This window comes from Physeter macrocephalus, chromosome 20 (genome assembly GCF_002837175.3).
Source record: "Physeter macrocephalus isolate SW-GA chromosome 20, ASM283717v5, whole genome shotgun sequence".
Classification (NCBI taxonomy): Eukaryota; Metazoa; Chordata; class Mammalia; order Artiodactyla; family Physeteridae; genus Physeter; species Physeter macrocephalus.
Genome location: NC_041233.1, coordinates 52593957 through 52606325, shown reverse-complemented (window position 1 = coordinate 52606325; position 12369 = coordinate 52593957). Strand labels below are relative to the sequence as shown.

General features: G+C 39.2%; 1 protein-coding gene across 1 annotated transcript in view; it reads right to left on the bottom strand.

The window, feature by feature from the left end:
- LOC102990258 (cytochrome P450 2C18-like) overlaps window positions 1-12369 on the bottom strand; it is a 48030-nt gene that overhangs the window by 19877 nt on the left and 15784 nt on the right. The window contains 5 exon segments of the mRNA XM_028481935.2: window positions 2486-2641; window positions 8395-8475; window positions 8477-8572; window positions 11093-11113; window positions 11115-11254. Of these exon segments, the coding sequence (XP_028337736.1) occupies window positions 2486-2641; window positions 8395-8475; window positions 8477-8572; window positions 11093-11113; window positions 11115-11254 (494 nt within the window).

The following is a 12369-nucleotide window of genomic DNA, read 5'->3' as shown; positions in this document are numbered from 1 at the left end:
TTTTTTTTTTTTTGCGGTACGCGGGCCTCTCACTGCTGTGGCCTCTCCCGTTGCGGAGCACAGGCTCCGGACGCGCAGGCCCAGCGGCCATGGCTCATGGGCCCAGCCGCTCTGCAGCATGTGGGATCCTCCCAGGTCGGGGCATGAACCCGTGTCCCCTGCATCGGCAGGCAGACTCTCAACCACTGCGCCACCAGGGAAGCCCTTAAGCACATTTTTGACGTATAACATTTTCAACTTAAAATGGGTTCATTGGGATGTAACCCCATTGTAAGTTGAGAAAGATCTGTAAATCCATGTATCTACAGTCAACTCTTTGACAAGGGTGCCAAGAATACACAGTGGGAAAATGACAGTCTCTTCAATAAATGGTGCTGGGAAAACTGGATATTCACAGACAAAAGAATATAATTTGATCCTTATCTTACACCATTCATAAAAATTAATTCAAAATGGATTATAGACTTAAATGTAAGACCTCAAATCATAAAACTCCTAGTAAAAAACATAGGGGAAAAGTTCCTTGACATGGTCTTGGCAATAATTTTTTTTTTTTTTCTTTTTGTGGTACGCGGGCCTCTCACTGTTGTGGCCTCTCCCGTTGCGGAGCACAAGCTCCGGACGTGCAGGCTCAGCTGCCATGGCTCACGGGCCCAGCCGCTCCACAGCATGTGGGATCTTCCCGGACCGGGGCACAAACCCGTGTCCCCTACATCGGCAGGCAGACTCTCAACCACTGAGCCACCAGGGAAGCCCAGCAATAATTTTTGATATGACACCAAACACACAGGCAATAAAGGCAAAAATAAACAAGTAAGACTACATCAGTATAAAAAAGCTTCTACACAGGAAAAGGCACAATCAACAAAATGAAAAGGCAACCTACAGAATGGGAGAAAATATTTGTGAACCATATATCTGACAAAGTGTTAATATCCAAATTATATAAGGAACTCAAACAACTCAATAGCTAATAATAATAACAGTAATAATAACCCAATTATAATGGGCAAAAGACCTGAATACACATTTTTCCAAAGAAGATGTACAAAATGGCCAACAGGTATACGAAAAGGTACTCAACATCAGGGAAATGAGATATCACCATACACCTGTTAGTATGGCTATTACCAAAAAGACAAGAGATTACAAGCATTAGTGAGGATGTGGAAAAAAGGAAACCCTTATACAGTGTTGATGGAAATGTAAACTGGTACAGCCATCATGGAAAACAGCATAAAAGTTCCTCAAAAAATCAAAAACAGAACTACCATATGATCCAGCAATTTCACTTCTGTGTATATATCCAAAGGAAATGAAATCAGTATCTCAAAGAGATATCTGCATTCCCATGTTCACTGCAACATTATTCACAATAGCCAAGATATGGAAACAACCTAAGTGTATATCAATGGATAAATAAAGAAAAGATGATGTATACAACAGAATATTATTCAGCCAATAAAGGTGAAAATCCTGCCATTTGCAACAATGTGAATGAACCTGGAGGATATTATGCTAAGAAAAAGTAAGCCAGACACAAAAAGACAAATACCGCATGATCTAACTTACATGTGAAATATAAAAAAGTCAAACTCATAGAAACAAAGAGTGGAGGGGTGGTTGTCAGAGGCTGGGGTGGGGGAAATGGGGAGATGTTTGTCAAAGGGTACAAACTTTCAGTTATAAGATGAACAAGTTCTGGGGATCTAAAGTATCAATACAACATGGTGACCATAGTTAACAATGCTGTATTGTATACTTGAACTTTGCTAAGAGTAGTTAATTAGCTTGACTGTGGAAATCATTTCACAATTTGATTTCACAATATGAAATCATCATGTTGTATACCTTAAATATATAAATTTATATTTGTTAATTATACCTCAATAAAATGGGAAAAATTAAAGTTGTTCAAAAAGGGAAAAAATTGCTTTAAGCACTCCTTTTGTCTAAATAGCATATATCTTTTTCTAAATCTAACCTTGTAAAGTACTTCCCAGACTGTGGAAATTTTCTCAGCCTTTCTTACCAAATTTCTAGAATTTATGCTATACTTCAACAAATACAGTTCCCATCTTCCCTACTCTAGCATTAGAATGCTGCATATTCAGAATAAGGAAAGATTTCTGCAAAAACATACCTACCATTCAAAGTGGACTCTTCTTAAGAAAACTAATATTCAATCGTAGGCCAATTTATGCTGGCTGTGCCTGCTGCAAATCCCTTCCCATGAAGTCCAGACACTTATCCAGAATTTTTTATTGATGAAATCCATAGCTTTACTGCCTTTGCTACTGCTCACACTGTCTTCACTTTTCTCAGTCCTTCTCCCCTATTGTACAAATTTGTCTCACTTTCAATCTTTTTAAAATATTTTAATTTTAAACTTATAGCTGGTGGCACAGAAATTTCAAAAATAAAGCTTCTCTAAGAGAAATAAGATGGAGGAGCCAATATCTTCTCTGAAATTCACTCTGCCCACCATCTTGCTCATACCTGTGACCTCTCAGTACTTCAGCAGGAGGAGGAGCCCATATCTCAGTGTGGTGTTCGTCTTCTCTGTCCCAGTTCCAAACAAATCAGTTACAGTGGCTATCAAGTTTTCAAAAGTAAACTCCATCTGCTGATTGTGCTTTTCCTAGGAATTATTTGATGTAATTATCTGATAGTTTGCCAGCATATATAATTACAGTCAATCCAAAATAACACACACTGTTATAAAGCTAAGCAAACTTAGACACTGGAGTGCAGTATTAAAACAACAACAACTGTATGGTATGGCAAAGTGTGTGGATTGGGCTGACACAATCTTCATTACCTACTCCTTATCCCTTGCTTGACTAAAAATTTCATTCCAAGCCTCTTTTGCAGCTACACTGGCCAAGCAACATACTTCTTACCAATGGCCTACTGATGCCAGTTTCTCCCTTTCTTTCTTCATACTCAAAACACAGATATGAAGGTGAAGGTGGTATAGACGTCATCTTGAAACATGAGTATCTGAGCATGAAAATGAAGCCTATATACTTAAGAATGCTGAAGAAAAATGGAAGGCACTTGAGTCCATGATACTTCAGGACTGCCCAACATGAGACTCTCTCTATGTGAGATAAATAAACCCACTGTTTCTTTAAGCTTTTGTTAATTTTTTTTCTTATTGGTAGTCAAAAAACACAATCTTAATTGATAGAAATGAGCAAATTAGAGCTATATTTTGAAAACCATTATAAGCCAGAATCAAGAGTTTGCAATTCTCTTCTCCCATTGAAGAATTTATGTGGATTCTGTGTTGCCTAAAGACCCATTATGAAGTTGAAAATGTGCAAAAACTAACATGGGGCTTCCCTGGTGGCGCAGTGGTTGAGAATCCGCCTGCCGATGCAGGGGACACGGGTTCGTGCCCCGGTCCAGGAAGATCCTACATGCCGCGGGAGCGGCTGGGCCCGTGAGCCATGGCGGCTGAGCCTGCACGTCCGGAGCCTGTGCTCTGCAACGGGAGAGGCCACAGCAGTGAGAGGCCCGCATACCGAAAAAAAAGAAACAACAAACAAACAAACAAAAAAAACTAACATGGAAGCACATCCTAGAATAGATTATAGAGAAAGAGAATGGATTCACAAAGACAAAATGGGGCTGGCCACTACTGTATTCCAAGATATGAGGCAATAGGCAATTTGGTTTAGGAAACAAGTGCAGATGCTAAGGGTAAGGAAGTGACTGAATAAAGATCTCACAAGTCAGAAGTTGGGAGAGTAAAAGCCCTTCACAAGGACAACTAAGGTTGGTTTAGATGAGGGATATATGTGATTCAAAATTGAAAATAACAATGGGACAATCTGAAATAATGACTACAGAGGTCATTAACAAACCAAAAAACAATTTCTTCCTATCCAGTCCTCTAGACCAGCACTAATTTAATAAGGCTCTTATAATTCCCAAATGACCTGTGGCATGCCCAATATTATGTAATTCAACACCATTAAGATAGACTTAACCCTACTGACAGTTGTACTTGGTAGAAAAATGTAGTCATCCTCATTGGTAACATCAACTTCACACAGTTTTCTAACCCTGTCAACTCAAAATTACTCCGAGGCCAAGAAGGAGAGCAAAGTTCTTATAAACCATTATTACTATTTCCATCTGTTCAAGTGAATTTGAAGCATCAGTGGTTATGTACACATAGCCTAACAAAAGTAAGTTAGTCTATACAAAACCTTGCTGAAAGAAATTAAAGAACTAAATACATGGAAATACATCCCATGTTCACCTATTGAAAGACTTAGTATTCTTCAGATGGCATTACTCCCGAACTGACCTACAGATTCAACATGATCCATATCAAAATCACTGTTAGATTCTTTGCAGAAATTGATGAGATTGTCCTAAAATTCATGTGTAAATTTAAGTGACCAAGAAGAGATAGATCAATCTTGGAAAGAAGAACAAAACTGGAAGACTCACACTTCCCATACTAAAAATTACAATAAAGCTATGGTAATCAAGATTGCGTGGTACTGGCAAAGAGCAAGATATATAGACAAGTGGAATAGAATTGAGAGTCCAAAAGTAAACCCTTCACATTTACAACTAATTTTCAACAAAGTTGCTGAGATCATTCTATGTGAAAAGAATAGTCTTTTCAACAAATGGTGCTGGGACAACTGGACACCCATATGCAAAAAAATGAAGTTGGACCCATACCTCACACTATTATCAAAAATTGATTTTAAATGGATCATAGACCTAAATATAAGAGCTAAAACTATAAAACTATTAGAAGAAAACTTGGAGGGAATTATTGTGACCTTGGATTAGATAATAGTTTCTTAGATATGACACCAAAAGCACAGGCAAACAAAGAAAAAGATTAATAAATTGGATTTCATGAAATCGAAAACTTTTGAATTTCAAAACACACTATCAAGAAAGTAAAAAGACAGGGACTCCCTGGTGGTCCAGTGGTTAAGACTCCGCACTTCCAATGCAGGGGGCGTGGGTTCAACCCCTGGTCAAGGAACTAAGATCCTACATGCCTGCATGGCATGGCCAAAAAATATATTTAAAAAAATAAAATGATTTTAAAAAGAAAGTAAAAAGACAACCCATAAAATGGGACAAAATGTCTGAAAATCATATATCTGATAAGGCACTTGTATCTATAACACTGAAGAACTCTTACATCTCAACAATTTAAAAATAAAAACAAAAATAAACAAGTAGGACCTAATTAAACTTAAAAGCTTTTGCACAGCAAAGGAAACCATAAACAAGATGAGAGAAAACCCTTAGAATGGGAGAAAATATCTGCAAATGAAGCAACTGACAAAGGATTAATCTCCAAAACATACAAACAGCTCATGCAGCTCAATATCAAAAAAGCAAACAACCCAATCAAAAAATGGGTGGAAGACCTAAGTAGACATTTCTCCAAAGAAGACATACAGATGGCCAACAAACACATGAAATGATGCTCAACATCACTAATTATTAGAGAAGTGCAAATCAAAACTACAATGAGGTATCACCACACACCCATCAGAATGGCCATCATTAAAAAAACTACAAACAATACTGGAGAGGGTGTGGAAAAAAGGGAACCCTCTTGCACTGTTGGTGGGAATGTAAATGGATACAGCTACTATGGAGAACAGTATGGAGGTTCCTTAAAAAACTAAAAATAGAACTACCATATGACCCAGCAATCCCAGTCCCGGACATATACCAGGAGAAAACCATAATTCAAAAAGACACATGCACCCCAATGTTCACTGCAGCACTATTTCCAAGAGCAATGACATGGAAGCAACCTAAATGTCCATCAACAGAGGAATGGATAAAGTAGATGTGGTACATATATACAATGGAATATTACTAAGCCATAAAAAGGAACGAAATTGGGTCATTTGTAGACATGTGGATGGACCTAGAAACTGTCATATAGTGAAGTAAGTCAGAAAGAGAACAAATGTATGGACACCAAGGGGGGAAAGGGGGGGGTGGGATGAATGGGGAGATTGGGATTGACATATACACACTATTAATACTCTGTATAAAATAGATAACTAATGAGAACCTATTGTATAGCTCAGGGAACTCTACTCAATACTCCAATAAAAATTAATTTAAAAAATAATAATAGCCGAATTCAAAAATGGGCAAAGGATTGAAATAGACATTTTTCCAAAGAGATATATAAATGGCCAACAAGCACATGAAAGATGCTCAACATCATTAGCCATCAGGGAAATGCAAATCAAAACCACAAGGAAATACCACTTCACACCTACTAGGATGGCTAGAATCAAAAGGACAGATAGGGCTTCCCTGGTGGCGCGGTGGTTGAGAGTCCGCCTGCCGATGCAGGGGACATGGGTTTGTGCCCCGGTCTGGGAGGATCCCATATGCCGCAGAGTGGCTAGGCCCGTGAGCCATGGCCGCTGAGCCTGAGTGTCCGGTCTCTCCCATCCAGACCCCACAACGGGAGAGACCACAAAAAAAAAAAAAAAAAAAAAAAAAGGACAGATAATTAGAAGTACTGCCAAGGATGTGAATAAATTGTATCCTTCATACACTGCTGATGAGAATATAAAATGGTGCAATTTTATGCATAAGTTTTCTTCTAAGAGTTTTATAGTTTCAGCTCTTACATTAAGTCTTTGATCTGCCACACTTCCTCCAAAGGTTAAATATAAAGTTATCATAGCCCCAACAATTCTACCACTAGGCATATACCCAAGAGAAATTACAACATATGTATACACAAAAACCTGTACACAAATGTCCACAGAAACATTATTCATAATAACCAAAAAACAGATGCAACCAAAATGTCCATCAACTAACAAACATATATAAAATGTGGTATACTGATATATGATGGTTAAGAATCCTCCTGCCAAGGCAAGGGGCACGGGTTTGAGCCCTGGTCTGGGAAGATCCCACATGCCACGGAGCAACTAAGCCCGTGTGCCAAACTACTGAGCCTGTGCTCTAGAGCCCACGAAACCACAACTACTGAGCCCACGTGCCACAACTACTGAAGCCCGCGCGCCTAGGGCCCGTGCTCCGCAACAAGAGAAGCCACCACAATGAGAAGCCCACACACCGCAACGAAGAGTAGCCCCCGCTCGCCACAGCTAGAGAAAGCCCGCACGCAGCAACGAAGACCCATCGCAGCCAAAAATAAATAAATAAAATTAAATAAATAAATTTATATAAAAAAAATAATGGTGGCCTCAAATGAAGAAATTTCCTTCTCTAGATTTAGCTTTTTACAGTGTGTTCTAGATTCTGCCTTTCCCCAGTTCAAGAACAACTCTGCCCCTACATAAATGTTTTTTAATGGCATCTATATTACTTTTGTCACAGTCTCCAACTTGACCCTACCACTATTCAAATTCACTATTCAGATTTACTGTCTGAATTCTTCCCTCCTGGGTTGAACTTCTCAAAGAGGGAATTTGGTCTTATTACTGAAATTTCCCATACAGTTCCTACAATTTGACTCTCATCCTCTCTAACTAAAATCAATCGTTATAGATCTCTGATACTATGACAAGATGGACAGATTGATTTTATTTCAGAATCTTCTGCATTTCCATGGTCCAGACTTTCATCAAGCCGAAGTCCAAAGAAATTAAAAATCTCACAGCTGGTCCCTGAACTCCATTCTCATCATACAGAGCATTCTACGGAACTCCCAGGATAATCTTCCCCAGTAATTATTTGCATTCTACTCTTGTTCTGGCTCATACATCTACCTGATCAAATCACAACTTTTCCTGCCAATATTCACGTTTACAGTTACTTGACAGACACCAACCTCCCACTCCACATCTGTCCACATTTATTTTTGGTTACACTCATTTAAGGCGTCTCTCTTCCATCCATCTAGTCTCTTTACCACAGCACACCTCTGAACCTCTCATGACACCATTCTACCAATCTGAAATTCCCTCCCCTATGACTTATTGCAAATATGTGAAGATCTGCATCAAACCTCAGGACATTCAGGAAGCCCACACAGGCTAAGCCCTTCCTTCTCACTCTCCCACATGCTGTGTGAAATGATCACATCCACCTTCCTTTTACGGCTCAGTATTTTGTATTTCTCATTTGTTTGTATTTCCATTTCACCCGAGACGTACGCTCTCCTCCTCTTCAGGTAGCCTATTAGTACCTAACGAACAGGGTCCATGTATTGTTATTTAACAATTCAATTTTAAATCTCCTTTGATGCTCAGTCCAGATCCATGCACACATAAGTACCCAAAGTGCTGGTCAAGCATTTCGTCCGTAACCTTTTAAATATCCCTAATAAGTACAGAACTAGTCAATGAACAAAAAAATTCAGGCAAACAGATAACAAATCTGTCATTAATATTTCACCTGTTCCATTTTGATTGGGAAACAATCAATGAAGTCCCGAGGATTGTTGATGTCCAGAAATGCTTGGTGTTCTTTTATTTTTCTCCAAAACATAGCTTTTTACATAAGCAAAAATTTTAAGTACTTTGTTATGACTCCCTGGGATATAGTCCATGAGAGCAGGGAAATTATTGCAGACCTTCAAGGTTTTAAAAATATATTTATTAAACTAAAAACACATATTGAAGACATATCTACCATATGCCAAGCCTTGGTTAAAAACTGAAGTGAATAAAAAATGGTCTCTATCTTCAGGGGGAGCATTTTATACTGTACATGTAAAATAATTCTTCATGCTGCTAGAGATATTTAAGGGAGAAAACTCTGACCAGATGATGAAAGTTTATAGCAATTTCCTATACTCATACATCAACCTTATGGTATTAAGGCATATTTATGTCAATTCTCTCATTTTTTAAATTAATTCATCCTTACAACCTTTAAACACAGCATAAGATGAATTACTATGATTCACATTTTGTAGATGAGCGCAGAGGTTAAGGAATTTTGAGTAACCTGATATTGAGCACAAAGCCACTCCCTGCTATTTCTACTACTATCAAGCAGCCTCAGAAATAGAATCACTATATTATAACTCAGAGGGGTGCAAAAATGGCATGAAACCCACCTCAGCATTTTAGGGATAAAGTAGCTGTGCACCAGAGCAGGTAAGTGACTTTTCTAAGATCATGTGATTTTATTTAGGCAGAGTACAGGACATATCAGCTCAGCACAGGGCAAAACTGTGGTGTTTGTTTTTGATTCATACACCATAGAACCAATCATTTTGTCATCCCAAGCCCAATTACACTGTCAGCTAGGATCCCAACTGAAGCATCAAACACCCCTGCCTTAGTCAGTGTTCCCTGGCAGCACCTCTGTTCTCATAAACATTGTCCCTCCTTGAAAGAGATATTCTCTTCCTTCCTAAATTAGGATATTTCTGCTAAGTAACGTGATGAAGAAATCACTACATATTTGAGAATAAGCTTTGTGGGTAATGGAAACCTTTCAGCAAGGACCTGGATGTCCATTGAGTGCTATGGCCATCCTTTTGGGCAGTCACCAAAGTAGTTTATGGAAACTGGGCTTTGGGGGATAGTGGAAAAACCACTGGCCAGGAAGCCAACAGGCTTGAATTCCAGCTTTATACTCAGGCATTTCTTTTCTTCGTAAAATAAAGGCTCAGCCACCTTTCCCAGATGTTCACTCTATGACAATAAGGCAGGACTGCTGTGTTCAAACATTCACTTACAGAATAACATCAGCAAAAATGATGCAGTAGACAGTTCTAAAGGCCTATCCCTCTACAAAAATGTCAGAAAATCAAGCAGAAACTGTCAGAATCAACTTAAAAAATGGCAGGAAAGATCTGTGGCTTGTTTTTTCTTTTTCCTTTTTTTTTTTTTTTTTTTGCCCTTGTCCCACTTCCATCCTCGGCTTGGCAGTGGTCTTAACAAGGGCAGCTTGTGGTGTGGGAGCCTGGATCCTCTGGTTCCAGAGGGGCCAGAGCAGACCTCACTCACAAAGACTGTGTTTCTGTGTTCTAACCTGTCTGGGGCCACCTGACAGACTGACACAGGCACTTGTTTTTGTTTCATCTAACCTAGAGTGGAAACACAGCAGGGATGTCTCAAAAACCTTGCAAGATTAATGAACAGCCCACAGCCGCCAGGGGCAAAAGATTACAGTTAAGGCATACAACAGAGCACCAAACTCCAGGAAGAAAAGCTGGGGAGGGAGTGCCTTTGGGAAATTAGGACATTCAAAAGCACCCCTGTATACTGAGAAATTTAGAAAGCTACACACATGCACAGAGCCAATCTGGAAGAGTTATTTCCTCATTCCCTCCCTCCCTCCCTCCCCGCTTCCTCTCTCCCTTTCTCTATCTCTCCATCTCTTTCTCTTCATCTTTTTTTCTTTTTGGCTCCTCACATTCAAAGATATCAATATCCGTAGACTCCAGATAGAGAACAAACTAGTGGTTATCAGAAGGGAGCGGGAAGGAGGGAGGGGCAGTATAGGGGTAGTGAGGGAAAAGGGTTATTACGGGATTATACGAAATCATGTGTGTGAAACTTTTGAAAATTGTAAAGCAATACAGAATTTAAAGACTCTTTCATTCAATTTAAAAAAAATGAAAAAAAAAAAGAAAAGCAAAAGAAAGATCTATCACTCCTAAAAAAAGGACATCTGTCTCCAAACACTAGCTGAATGTAAGCTAAAGGAACAGAGATTCCAGTGACCACAAAAGGCAAAAAAAAAAAAACAAAAGAGACTTTGCGAAAATAGTTTAGAAAAGTCACTATATAAACAAATAGCTACAGCTTGTAGAAGGCAAAAAAAAATAAAAAAAATAAAAAGAAACAAAAAACTACAAGGACTTCCCTGGCGGTCCAGTGGTTAAGACTCCACGCTTCCACTGCAGGGGGCAGGGGTTTGATCCATGGTCAGGGAATTAAGAAAAAAAAAAACTGGAGCAAGCAAAAAAAAAACAAAACAGAGAGGGGAGAATCTGATTCCCAGAGTTACCACGCTGTAATATCCAAAATGTCCAGTTTTCAAACATTCACTTCATGGCTTGGTCCATGTAGAATTTTGGACTTGTCAGAGAAAAGAGCATAAATGATTTCTCAGGAAGAGAGGATCTTGACCTCACCCGGATCCATGGGGAGCTCAAAAATCCTGAGGTTTTCATTAAAGTTTCCCAGCAAGTTAAGAAAATTCTGATCTGTATAATCAAAACGATTCTGGAAAATAATGGAGCAGATCACATCGCAGGGAGCACAGCCCAGGATGAAAGTGGGATCACAGGGTAACCCTAAAGAATTGAAAAGATTTATAAAACACTTAAAATATAAATATAAAACTTTGTTGTGGATAACAGATAATTTTAGAATCTCTAAAGCAATATCTACCTAGAAATTCCCCTATCAGCAAAAATTTAAGCATGCTTAAAATCAACACATCAATGTTCCCTTAAACATGAATTGACAAAATGGATTAAAGACCTAAATGTAAGGCCAGACACCATCAAACTCTTAGAGGAGAACATAGGCAGAACACTCTATGACATAAATCACAGCAAGATCCTTTTTGACCCACCTCCTAGAGAAATGGAAATAAAAACAAAAATAAACAAACGGGACCTAATGAAAAGACAACCCTCCGAATGGGAGAAAATATTTTCAAATGAATCAACTGACAAAGGAATAAACTCCAAAATTTACAAGCAGCTCATGTAGCTCAATATCAAAAAAACAAACAACCTAATCCAAAAATGGGCAGAAGACCCAAATAGACATTTCTCCAAAGAAGATATACAGATTGCCAACAAACATGTGAAAGGATGCTAAACATCACTAATCATTAGAGAATTCAAAGCAAAACTACAATGATGTTGCACCTTACACTGGTCAGCATCCCATCATCAAATATTCTGCAAACATTAAATGCTGGAGAGGGTGTGGAAAAAAGGCAACCCTCTTGCACTGTTGGTGGGAATGTAAATTGATACAGCCACTATGGAGAACAGTATGCAGGTTCCTTAAAAAACTAAAAACAGAACTACCATACGACCCAGCAATCCCACTACTGGGCATATACCCTGAGAAAACCATCATTCAAAAAGAGTCATGTGGGGCTTCCCTGGTGGTGCAGCAGCTAAGAATCCGCCTGCCAATGCCGGGGACACGGGTTCGAGCCCTGGTCTGGGAAGATCCCACATGCCGTGGAGCAACTAAGCCCGTGAGCCACAACTACTGAGCCTGCGTGTCACAACTACTAAGGCTGCGCGCCTAGAGCCCGTGCTCCGCAACAAGAGAAGGCACTGCAGTGAGAAGCCCGTGCATCGCAACGAAGAGTAGCCCCCACTCGCCACAACTAGAGAAAGCCTGTGCGCAGCAATGAAGATCCAATGCAGCCAAAAAAAAAAAA